This window comes from Ranitomeya imitator, chromosome 6, assembly GCF_032444005.1.
Source record: "Ranitomeya imitator isolate aRanImi1 chromosome 6, aRanImi1.pri, whole genome shotgun sequence".
NCBI lineage: Eukaryota > Metazoa > Chordata > Amphibia > Anura > Dendrobatidae > Ranitomeya > Ranitomeya imitator.
Genome location: NC_091287.1, coordinates 305,818,223 through 305,831,377, shown reverse-complemented (window position 1 = coordinate 305,831,377; position 13,155 = coordinate 305,818,223). Strand labels below are relative to the sequence as shown.

Below are 13,155 nucleotides of genomic sequence, written 5' to 3'. Positions count from 1 at the left end.
AGCTCCAACACTAAGCCTAACTTTAGCCCCAACCCTAACCCTAACTTTAGCCACAACCCAAACCCTAACTTTAGCCCCAACCCTAACCCTAACTGTAGCCCCAACCCTAACTTTAGCCCCAACCCTAACCCTAACTTTATCCCCAACCCTAACCCTAACTTTATCCCCAACCTTAAACCTAACTGTAGCCCCAACCCTAACTGTAGCCCCAACCCTAACTGTAGCCCTAACCCTAACTTTAGCCCCAACCCTAACCCTAACTTTAGCCCCAACCCAAACCCTAACTTTAGCCCCAACCCTAACCCTAACTGTAGCCCCAACCCTAACTTTAGCCCTAATCCTTACCCTAACCCTAACTTTATCCCCAACCCTAACCCTAACTTTATCCCCAACCTTAACCCTAACTGTAGCCCCAACCCTAACTGTAGCCCTAACCCTAACTTTAGCCCCAACCCTAACTTTAGCCCCAACCCTAACTTTAGCCCCAACCTTAACCTTAACTGTAGCCCCAACCCTAACTGTAGCCCCAACCCTAACTGTAGCCCTAACCCTAAATTTAGCCCCAACCCTAACTTTAGCCCCAACCCTAACCCTAACTTTAGCCCCAACACTAACCCTAACCCTAATGGGAAAATGGAAATAAATACATTTTTAAAATTTTATTATTTTTCCCTTACTAAGGGGGTGATGAAGGGGGGTTTGATTTACTTTTATAGCGGGTTTTTTAGCGGATTTTTATGATTGGCAGCCGTCACACACTAAAAGACGCTTTTTATTGCAAAAATATTTTTTGCGTCTCTATATATTTTGAGAGCTATAATTTTTCCATATTTGGTCCACAGAGTCATGTGAGGTCTTGATTTTTGCGGGACGTTTTTATTGGTACCATTTTTGGGTACGTGATATTTTTTGATCGCTTTTTATTCTGATTTTTGTGAGGCAGAATGACCAAAAACCAGCTATTCATGAATTTCTTTTGGGGGGGGCGTTTATACCTTTCCACATTTGGTAAAATTGATAAAGCACTTTTATTCTTCGGGTCAGTACGATTACAGCGATACCTCATTTATATCATTTTTTTATGTTTTGGCGCTTTTATACAATGAGAACTATTTTATATAAAAAATAATTATTTTTGCATCACTTTATTCTGAGGACTATAACTTTTTTATTTTTTTGCTGATGATGCTGTATGGCGGCTCGTTTTTTGCGGGACAAGATGATGTTTTCAGCGGTACCATGGTTATTTATAGCCGTCTTTTTGATCGCGTGTTATTCCACTTTTTGTTCAGCGGTATGATAATAAAGCGTTGTTTTTTGCCCATTTTTTTTACGGTGTTCACTGAAGGGGTTAACTAGTGGGCCAGTTTTGTAGGTCGGGTCGTTATGGATGCGGCGATACTAAATATGTGTACTTTTATTGTTTGTTTTTTTTATTTAGATAAAGAAATGTAATTATGGGAATAATATTTTTTTTCTTTATTTAGGAATTTTTATTTTTTCCAAAAAGACAGATATAAATAACCATGGTACCGCTGAAAACGTGATCTTGTCCCGCCAAAAACGAGCCACCATACAGCATCATCAGCAAAAAAATAAAAAAGTTATAGTCCTCAGAATAAAGCGATGCAAAAATAATTATTTTTTCTATAAAATAGTTTTTATCGTAAAAAAGCACCAAAACATAAAAAACTGATATAAATGAAGTATCGCTGTAATCGTACTGACCCGAAGAATAAAACTGCTTTATCAATTTTACCAAACGCGGAACGATATAAACGCCTCCCCCAAAAGAAATTCATGAATAGCTGGTTTTTCTTCATTCTGCCTCACAAAAATCGGAATAAAAAGCGATCAAAAAATGTCACATGCCCGAAAATGTTACCAATAAAAACGTCAACTCGTCCCGCAAAAAACAAGACCTCATATGACTCTGTGGACTCAAATATGGAAAAATTATAGCTCTCAAAATGTGGTAATGCAAAAAATATTTTTTGCAATAAAAAGCGTCTTTCAGAGTGTGAATGCTGCCAATCATGAAAATCTGCTAAAAAACCCCGCTATAAAAGTAAATCAAACCCCCCTTCATCACCCCCTTAGTTAGGGAAAAATTAAAAAAATGTATTTATTTCCATTTTCCCATTAGGGTTAGGGCTAGGGTTAGGGCTAGGGTTAGAGTTAGGGCTAGGGTTAGGGTTGGGGCTAGGGTTAGGGTTAGGGTTTGGATTACATTTACGGTTGGGAATAGGAGTGGGATTAGGGTTAGGGGTGTGTCTGGGTTAGAGGTGTGGTTAGGGTTAACAATAGGATTAGGGTTAGGGGTGTGTTTGGATTAGGGTTTCAGTTATAATTGGGGGGTTCCCACTGTTTAGGCACATCAGGGGCTCTCCAAACGCGACATGGCGTCCGATCTCAATTTCAGCCAATTCTGCGTTGAAAAAGTAAAACAGTGCTCCTTCCCTTCCGAGCTCTCCCGTGTGCCCAAACAGGGGTTTACCCCAACATATGGGGTATCAGCATACTCAGGACAAATTGGACAACAACTTTTGGGGTCCAATTTCTTCTGTTACCCTTGGGAAAATACAAAACCGGGGGCTAAAAAATAATTTTTGTGGGAAAAAAAGATTTTTTATTTTCACGGCTCTGCGTTATAAACTGTAGTGAAACACTTGGGGGCTCAAAGTTCTCACAACACATCTAGATAAGTTCCTTGGGGGGTCTAGTTTCCAATATGGGGTCACTTGGTGGGGGGTTTCTACTGTTTAGGTACATTAGGGGCTCTGCAAACGCAATGTGATGCCTGCAGACCAATCCATCTAAGTCTGCATTCCAAATGATGCTCCTTCCCTTCCGAGCTCTCTCATGCGCTCAAACGGTGGTCCCCCCCCCACATATTGGGTATCAGCGTACTCAGGACACATTGGACAACAGTATTTAGGGTCCAATTTCTCCTGTTACACTTGGAAAAATACAAAACTGTGGGCAAAAAAGTAATTTTTGTGGAAAAAAAATATTTTTAATTTGCACGGCTCTGCGTTATAACCTGTAGTGAAACACTTGGGGGTTCAAAGCTCTCACAACACATCTAGATGAGTTCCTTAGGGGGTCTACTTTCCAAAATGGTGTCACTTTTGGGGGGTTTCAACGTTTAGGCACATCAGTGTCTCTCCAAACGCAACATGGCGTCCCATCTCAATTCCAGTCAATTTTGCATTGAAAAGTCAAACAGCGCTCCTTCGCTTCCGAGCTCTGTCATGCGCCCAAACAGTGGTTTATCCCCACATATGGGGTATCGGCGTACTCAGGACAAATTGTACAACAACGTTTGGGGTCCATTTTCTCCTGTTACCCTTGGTAAAATAAAACAAATTGGAGCTGAAGTAAATTTTTTGTGAAAAAAAGTTAAATGTTCATTTTTATTTAAACATTCCAAAAATTCCTTTGAAACACCTGAAGGGTTAATAAACTTCTTGAATGTGGTTTTGAGCACCTTCAGGGGTGCAGTTTTTAGAATGGTGTCACACGTGGTTATTTTCTATCATATAGACCCCTCAAAATGACTTCAAATGAGATGTGGTCCCTAAAAAAAAATGGTGTTGTAAAAATGAGAAATTGCTGGTCAAATTTTAACCCTTATAACTCCCTAACAAAAAAAAATTTTGGTTCCAAAATTGTGCTGATGTAAAGTAGACATGTGGGAAATGTTACTCATTAAGTATTTTGTGTGACATATCTGTGTGATTTAATTGCATAAAAATTTAAAGTTGGAAAATTGCGAAATTTTCAAAATTGTCGCCAAATTTCCGTTTTTTTCACAAATAAACGCAGGTAATATCAAATAAATTTTACCACTGTCATGAAGTACGATATGTCATGAGAAAACAGTGTCAGAATCACTAGGATCCGTTGAAGCGTTCCAGAGTTATGACCTCATAAAGGGACAGTGGTCAGAATTGTAAAAATTGGCCTGGTCATTAACGTGCAAACCACCCTCGGGGGTGAAGGGGTTAAACTACAAGTTTTCCTGTTAGACTGTCAGAACAAGCTCAGTGATAGATTCTCAGGTAAGAGGTTGGATACTTTCTGTTATGGACTGACCAGAGTTGGAGTAGTGATATTGCAACCACTAGGGGCAGCACTGACAGGTAGCTTAGTCAGGAAATAGCCAGAGGTCAGTACACAAGAGCATCAGTATAGTTAGGAGGATGAGCAGGTTGCGCAGTCAGGAAATAGACAGACGTCGGTACACAGGAGCAACAGTATAGTTGGGAGGATAAGCAGGTTGTATAGTAAGGAAATAACCAGAAGTCAGTACACAAGAGCAGAAGTATGGTTGAGAGGATAAATAGGAAATAGAGGTCGGTACATAGTAGCAGCAGTATAATCTTGAGGATAAGTAGCAAGTGGCAAGAAGCTAGACTAAAGGCTGGGAGCTCACTAATCTCGCAAGGAAGGAAGTGCAATGCCAGGTTTAATTAGGGAGTTCAATCAGGAGATCACAGGATTGAGACAATCAGGAACTCAGGGTAGAGACAATCAGGAACTCAGGGTGGAGGCAACCAAGAACAACACATGTGCTAGTATCTGTGCTAGCAAGAAACTGTTCAGCAAGCTGAATAGCTCAGAGGGAAGTGCTGCTGCCTGATGCACAAGAGCTGTTGGGTTCGAGCCCTGACACTTTCTCTTGTTAGTATAGCTTTCCTCACATACTGACCAGCACCTCTGTCAATACATTGGTTGGTGGTGAAGCATGTGACCAGACCTGTCCATCAACCTTCACCAATTGTAAAACAGTTTAACAGGAAACCTGATTTTTTTTATTGGAGGAGGCTGAAGGACAAGTCTGGTCCCATACCATCAGCAGCCATTCTATGTACAGTAGTACTGGTCAGTTTGTGAGCAAAGTATCATTAACAAGAGAAGTTGCAGACCTCTACCTGAGAATCCATCAGTGAGCTTGTTCTGACAGTGTATGGAGAAAATGTGTTATTTCTTTTTAACCTGTCTTTTTCAGAGCTTTTCTCTTTGACTAAGGTTAAATGGGCAGGGACAGAAAGCATCTGCAAAAGCAAAGTGGTGCAAAATTTGTAACAAAACCTAACTGCAAAAAATAATTTTTAGCCCAAAATACATGAGTTTTAAAAAATAATGTCACCAAAGATTTTCCTGCAATAATTCAGATAGCACTTGGCCATTCAAGTCTTTGGTTCCGTGAAAAACATAGGACTGCACTCAGATGACAGACACAGAATCATAGAATGTTAGGGTTAGAAGGAACTTCAAGAGTCATCGTGTCCAACCACCTGCTCAATGCAGCACATGATTCACTAAGCCATCTCAGACAGATGTTTGTCCAGCCTCTGTTTGAAGACTTCCTTTGAAGGAGAACTTGCTACCTCTCGTGGCAGCCTGTTCCACTCATTGATCACCCTCACTGTTAAAAAGTTTTTTTATAATATCTAATTTGTATCTTCTCCCTTTCAGTTTCATTCCATTGCTTCTTGTGTTTCCAGGTGTAAATAAGAATAAGGATGATCCCTCTACACTGTAATATATTTTAAGATACAGTTATGCTCAAAAGTTTATATACCCTGGCAGAAGTTTTGCTTTCTTGGCCTTTTTTCAGAGAATATGAATGATAACACCAAAACTTTTTCTCCACTCATGGTTGGTGGTTGGGTGAAGCCATTTATTGTCAAATTACCGTGTTTTCTCTTTTTAAATCATAATGGCAACTCAAAACATCCAAATGACCCTGATCTTTTCTTAATACATCCCAGAACTGTGTTTGCCTTTTTTGCTGCTGCATCACACTGTTGACTCATGTGCAGTCTGTAATCTGTTAGTATATTCAAGTCTTTTTCACATGTGCTGTTTCTTGATTCTATTCCTCCCATTCTGTAGATGTAATTTTCGTTTTTTTTGTCCACATGTAGAATCTTGCATTTCTCCCTGTTAAATACTATTCTATTTGTCGCTGATCATTGTTCAAGCTTATCTAGATCCTTCTTAATTTTTTCTCAGTGTTCTCTAGTGTTACCTGTCCCTCATAGCTTGGCATTGTCTGCAAATTTGATCTGTCTTTTATTTTCCTTATCTAGATCTTTTTTAAAAATGTTGAACAACACTAGGGCCAGGACAGAGCCTTGTGGTACCCCACTTGAAACACTCTTTCAATTGGATGTGCAACAATTTATTACCACTCTTTCAGTAAGATTACTGAGACAGTCATGAGTCCACCTAACCATAGTCTTGTCAATCCTATACTTGGTCATTGTTTCAATAAGGATATTGTGAGATACTTTATCAAATGCTCTGCTGAAGTCAAGATATATTATATCTACCGCATTTTTCTGATCCACCCAGTCAGTGATTCCATCATAGAAGGAAATTAGATTAGTCTGACATGACTTGTTTGCTACAAACCCATGCTGGCTCTTGTTAATTGCTGTATTCTTATACAAATACTTACATACATGCTGTTTATAAATTTATTCAAAGATCTTTCCTGGTATAAAAGTAAAGCTCACTGTCCTGTAATTTTCTGGCTCCATCTTCTTTCCTTTTTTGAAGATGGGGACAATATTTGCCCTTTTCCAATCTTCTGGGACTTCTCCTGTTCTCCAAGATTTTCAAAGATTCTGGCTTGTGGTTCTGCAATTTCCTCTGCTAACTCTTTCAGTACCCGAGGATGTATTTCATCTGAACCATGAGATTTAAATTCATTCAAATTAAAAGTGTTCCATCACCATCTCTCTGTTTATAGATAGTGTGGTCACTTCACTCTTTTAACCCTGTAAAAATCCTATAGCATCTTTGACTTTTCTTTTGCTTCTGACATACCCCCCATATTCGTTTTTACTGCTTTTTATCTTGATTATTGGCTTTAGAGCTTCTACCACTTGCCCTGCATACCCTGTAAACAGCATTATATTCTTCTTTAGATATGCCCATTACTTCTATTTAATATACATTTCTTTTTTCTTTTTAACAAGTGAATAAGTTCTGTGTTCATTCATCCTGGTCTCATTAAAAGCTTCCAATTCTTTCTTTTTGGGATTGTTACCTATTGTGCAGAGAGAATTTCATTTAGCAAAATCTCCCATCCTTCTTGGACTTTTCTGTCCTTTAGAACACTCAGCCATTGGACCTTCCCTACCCTATTTCTGAGTCCATTAAAAGCTGCTTTTCTGAAGTCCAACCTTAAAGTCTGAGTCCTCGCTGGTCTTTTTCCTCTTGTAATCGACAATTCGAGAATAGCATGATCACTGCCTCTTAAATTTCCACCCACCTTTACTTCCTCAACCATTTCCTCCTTGATGGTAAGAATTAGGTCCAATATTGCAGATCCTCTTGCTCTCTCTTCAAACTTTTGAAAGACAAAGTTGTCAGCAAGAGAAGATAAGAGTTTTCTGGACCTGCTTTTTTGCCTGAGAGAGATTCCCAACAAATATCTGGATAGTTAAATTCTCCCATGATCACACTTTTTTGAGGGCATATACATATCTTCAGTCTGTCCAGGTGTCCTATAGTAAACACCTACAATAGTGTCATTTCTGTTTTTCTCACCTTGTATTCTTACCCAAACAGTTTCTACAGAGCTACCAGTCTCTGAATTTTTTGTTCTCTGTGGAGACATTTTCCTAACATACACCTCCTCCCCTTTTGTTAATCTTGTTTCTAATAAATAAGTTGTAATCTTCAAGGTTTGTATTCCAATCATGTGCATCATCCCACCATGTTTCAGTGATGCTTATGGCATCATATTTCTCTTCCTGTGTTAGCTCCTTCAGTTCTCCTTGTTTGTTTCCCATGCTCGGGTCATTTGTATAGACCCATTTTAGTTTGTCGTCGGATTCTCTTGCTCCTCTATTTTCATTCAGAATTTATTTTTGTTCCTTATTTCCACTTCTAATAGCAGGGTTCTCAAAAGAATTCATATTTTTTCCTGTCCATATATTTCCCATCCCGTATTGCTTTAGTTTAAAGCTCTCCTGAAGAGTGTAGCAAGGCATTTACCAAATATGTATAAAATGTACAAAAATGGAGAAACTTAGTTTTTCTACACATCTGAGAAAATCAGATCACACTGGGATCACGCTCTGATCAAACTTTGATCAGAATCTGATCAATGAGAGAAATTTATTTCGATTGTGTGACCCTAACTTATGGGAATCTCCACAGAGCTCTGAGCTTGTAGGTTCACAAAGCAAGCATATTAGGCCTCTTTCACACTTCAGTTGTGTGGCGTCAGTTAGGTCCGACATCGTGGCGGATCGACGGATCCGTCAAATTTGGTGAAAAAACGGTTCTAACGGATCCGTTTTTTTGACGGATCAGCTGCCTTGATCCGTTAAAAAAACGGATCCGTTAGAACCGTTGCGACCGTTTTTACATCCGTTGCAACCGTTTTTTGACGGATCCGTTTTTTGAAAGGGGAGGATTTCAATGTGATTGGCTACTGGAAACTACTGGAAAACTATATATAGCGTGTATTTACACCACATCTTTGAAAGGTTGTAGAGAAAGTGGCAGAAATGGAAGGAGTACTGGCGAACATTGCAAAGATCTATGCGGATTTTACTTTTGAGGCAAATCAGTTGGCTGTCAGCGTTCGAGAGAGGGAGGAAGAAAGACTGCGCATCCTACGGCAGCGGCGGAAGAGAAGGCTGTGGATCCATCCCATCACAGCACAACGTATGACCCGTGGTGTTTATTCCACGCTTTACATTGAACTAAGGGAAAACCCTCAGAAGTTCTTCAATTATGTGAGGATGAGAGCTGAAAATTTCGAATTTTTATTGGGCCATGTGGAAGACTGTATACGGAGACGAGACACCCAGATGCGATTCTCCATATCACCAGCAGAGCGTCTCATGGTGACTATTCGGTAAGTAATTTTTTTTTAAAATGATTCTCATTCATCATACTTTTAACTGTAATGTTGTTTTTTGAATTTTTTTTATTAATTATTGTCTTTTCGTTTTGTTAACAGATTCCTTGCAACTGGAGAGTCGTTCTCATCACTCCATTTTCAATTTCGGCTTGGGATATCCACCATCTCGGGGATAATCAGAGATACCTGCCGGGCATTGTGGGAGTGCCTACAAGCGGAATACATCCCAGAGCCATCACAGGAGAGGTGGCTGGAGATTGCCCAAAATTTTCATCAAATTTGCCAGTTTCCAAATTGTGTTGGAGCAGTTGATGGAAAGCACATACGGATCGTCAAACCTTCAGGCTCTGGATCACAGTTTTATAACTATAAGAAGTACTTCTCTATTGTGTTGATGGCCATAGCAGATGCACAATGCAAGTTCATCGCTGTTGATATTGGTGCGTATGGACGCGCAAATGATTCACAAATCTTTAAAAATTCACCAATGGGGCGCCGTTTATATGGAGAGACATTTGAGTTTCCGCCCCCTAGACCTCTCCCTGGAACCACTGGTCCACTATTACCATTTGTTTGCGTTGGAGATGATGCGTTCCAGCTTTCCCCACATTTGCTGAAACCCTTTGGAAGTAGTGGACTGACCCAGAGGAAGAAAATTTACAATTACCGCTTAACCAGAGCACGTAGAGTAGTGGAATGTGCTTTTGGCATCTTAACTGCCAAATGGAGAGTACTGCTCACTGCAATTAAACTGCAGACTGAAACTGTCGATGATGTGGTCAAAGCGTGCGTTGTCCTGCACAATTTTGTTTTATCAAAAGAACAAGTTTCCCTGGAGGATAATGTTTCAGAAAGCACCTTACGTGATTACCAAAACCCCACTTTTCGCAGTCCAGTAGCAGTTTCCAGAATGCGGGACAGTTTTGCAGACTACTTCATGTCTCCTGCAGGATCAGTTGACTGGCAGTATGAAATGGTGTAAAAAATTTTTTCTTTTTACACTTGTAAAAATACCATTTTTTGTTTGCTTACAAAATCTTTGTACTTTAATGCAGCATTGTATGTTTTGCAACGGTACCCTTTAAACACTGTTTATTGTAACTATTGCTATAACCTTGGTTACTTAAAAAAAAAGAGAAAGACAATAAAATTGTTTTTAAACCAAAAAACTGTTTATTTCTTTACAGATTCTCATAGTTTGGGGTGGAGATAGTAGCGGAGGGGCTGACAGGGCGGACCACGTCGAGAGTGGGGGACATGACATCACGGGGAGGAACAGAAGTGGAATGGGTGGTGAAAACATGAGGTTGTGTAGAGAGTTGAGGTGCAGATGTGGTGTGTGTGAGGTATGAAGGTGTTGGTGGGATCGGGAACGGAGAAGTTAAAGGAGAAGAATGGAAAGGGGACGGTAAAAACTGTGAAAGACTAAGGGGGTAAGGAACAAATGACGAAGGAGTAGAATGGACGGGAGGAGGACGGACAGGAGGAGGACGGACGGGAGGATAGACGGTGGCTTGAGAGGGGAAAGGTGTTGACACATGATGGGTAGGTGGAGGGGCATGGGACAACGCCTGCGCTAGAGCAGTGTGGCAGCCTTGCATCACATGCATCTGCAGGTCAGGAGTTAGATTTTCCATGTGCCTGAGGACAGACTGAAAAAAACAGTGTCTTGGTGACTGGTTTGCATCTGATTGCATCCTATCAAGACGACTGCTGAGTTCAAGTATGCTTTTGTTAAGCATATTGTACCCAGCAGACGTTTGCTCACTCAAAAGCTTGATGGCACTGTGAAAGGATGCATTCAGGTGCAAAAAGTCAGGCGCATAGCTCCTTTCCTGACCTCTCTGGCGCTGCCGTCCTGACCACAAAGTTGGTCTAGATGTTGCGGCAGTGGCAGAGGGGTGGGGTAAAGGGAACTCTAACTCATCACCTGCAGCTTCAAGTGACGAAGTCTGCCCTGCTGCTCCAGCGCTGGTGGATGGGGCTGAGGGATCAAACGAGAGGGAAGGTGCAGAAACAGAGGGGTCGACGTGGTCCCCGGTGGCGGACTCTTGAGGGATCGCTCCAGAGGGGTGCAACTCTGATGCAGGCTCCCGAGTGCTGCAGAAAGTGCTGTTAAAAAAGAAGAAGATAAAAAAAATTAGTATCTGGATATTACAATTGCCCTTGCTGCAAAAAAAATTGAAGGTTACACATTTTTACAGTTTGACTGAAAATATGTGGCGTTGAATATTTACCTTCTGCTCAGCAGTGTCGAACGGAGGAACGACAGGGCTCTGGCATGTTTATATCTGCTCCTGCGTCCTCTAGATCCACTCGGGGCCTGCATCTCCTTATTAAACTCCCTCTTGAAGCGATCCCTGAGTGACCGCCACCGCACGATAATCCTGTTACCTGGAAAGAGAAAGCAAAAATTGGTTACTATACACCACATTAAATCATGCTTAAGCTGGGTTCCCATTGCGTTATGGGACCGCGTTTAACGGACAGCGTTGCACGGCTAAATTAACGCCGTGCAACGCGTCCGTTAACGCGCCCATTGAAGGCAATGGGAACGCGCTTCACTAGCGCGTGCCATGTTCGGCACGCGATAGCGTCGCGCCGGTGATTCCTGGCGCGCCGCGGACGCTGCTTGCAGCGTCCGAGGCGCGCCCGCAGTCCGTTCCCCGCTCTCGCAGATCGGGGATCTGCAAGAGCAGGGACGTTACCGCGACCCCGACCGCAGCCCCATAGAAAACATTGCGTTAGCGCAATCCGCTAGCGCTAAACGGATTGCACTAACGCAATGTGACCCTAGCCTAACATAAGGTTATGAAGTGTGAATACTTACGCGCTAGATCCTGGGCCCCAGCATCGAGTTCCTCCCAGTTATCAAGAACAGCACTGCACACTTCCTCCCATAGCCGTCGGGTGATTAACTGGTCAGCATGGCGGCGGTCCGACATGTTCCACAGCGGCTCCCGACTTTGTACTGCTTCGATGAGGGTGTTCACATCGATGCCCTCCTCTTCATCATCTTGTTCGGGAGCACGCCGTGAAGCCTAACAAAAAGATAAGAATAAAAATGGAAAGATTATACCACATGAATTTCAAATTTTACTAAACACCAAAACAAAAAGGAACTTACTCTTCTGCGACCGCCGCGATTATCATTCCGACGACTATGGGAGGTGCTTTGAGGAACTCTACGTCGAGCCCCGGATTGTGAAGACTAATTTAAAAAAAAAAAATAATAATTAATAATGTTCTTTGATTGATGCATATGTATTGTGTGTGCTGTGCTGAATGTTTGTGTTGGGTGTAGTGCATTGTATGTGAGGATCGGTCTGTTCAAAACTTACACTATGCGCTCCCGCTCCTTGCATTTCTCCACCCTGTCCGTCTCCTTCTGTTAGCCCCTCTGCTTCATATTCCTGTGAATACATAACACACAATTACCATAGTTGTACCCCCAAAAACATTTTTAGAAGGAAAAAAAAAAACACACCTCAGTTTGCTGCTGATGTGCTGGGGGGCTATCTGAAGAAGACATTGTGGTATTGCGTCAATCTTGGAGTAGGTCAGTGCTTGCGTACCTCTAGGTTCCTAGGATCTGTAAGTATACAGAGAGTTCTAAGCTACTATACAAAAGGATAGATGCAGGTGTAGGAAGTTTACACTTACATAGTTTTAAAAAAACTTTTAGATTTCCTCCAACACAAAATGAAAAAAAATTTTTTTAACCGTCAAACTTTATATGGTAGATATGCTTGATGCACAAGCTGCCAAACCCTCTAGCCCCTGTTTCCCCACCAAAAAGCTACACTGCTCTTTATTTGAAATGCAACTACATTATGGAGAACAAGAAAAATGCAGAACACATCACACATCATTTAAACACACACAAAACACATTTTACACCTCAGCTATTCAAAATACCAGCATAGTATGAAAAACATATAAACAGGGCAGGCAGGCGCACGCACACAAGCACGCACACAAGCACGCACACAAGCACGCAAGCACACAAGCACGCACACAAGATAACAGTACTCACATGGCTGTCTCAGGCAGGGTCTGGCTTGCAGGGCCTCTCTGGCTGGCTGGCTGGCAGGGCCTGGCTGGAAAGGTCTTCCTTGCTGGGTCTGGCAGGGTGTCTCTGGCTTGCAGGGCCTCTCTGGCTGGCTGGCTGGCAGGGCCTGGCTGGAAAGGTCTTCCTTGCTGGGTCTGGCAGGGTGTCTCTGGCTTGCAGGGCCTCTCTGGCTGGCTGGCTGGCAGGG

General features: G+C 41.8%; 1 protein-coding gene across 1 annotated transcript; it reads right to left on the bottom strand.

Moving 5' to 3' along the window:
* Positions 1 to 7,175: 7,175 nt before the first annotated feature.
* On the bottom strand, positions 7,176 to 12,100 carry LOC138643372 (uncharacterized). The gene is made up of 5 exons (XM_069732294.1): positions 11,727 to 12,100; positions 11,134 to 11,290; positions 10,346 to 11,008; positions 7,292 to 7,430; positions 7,176 to 7,235 (listed from the first exon to the last, which is right to left on the bottom strand). The coding sequence occupies exons 1-5, from the start codon at positions 11,839 to 11,841 to the stop codon at positions 7,176 to 7,178; spliced, it is 1,134 nt and encodes a 377-aa protein (XP_069588395.1). The 5' UTR covers positions 11,842 to 12,100.
* Between the last annotated feature and the right edge of the window lie 1,055 nt (positions 12,101 to 13,155).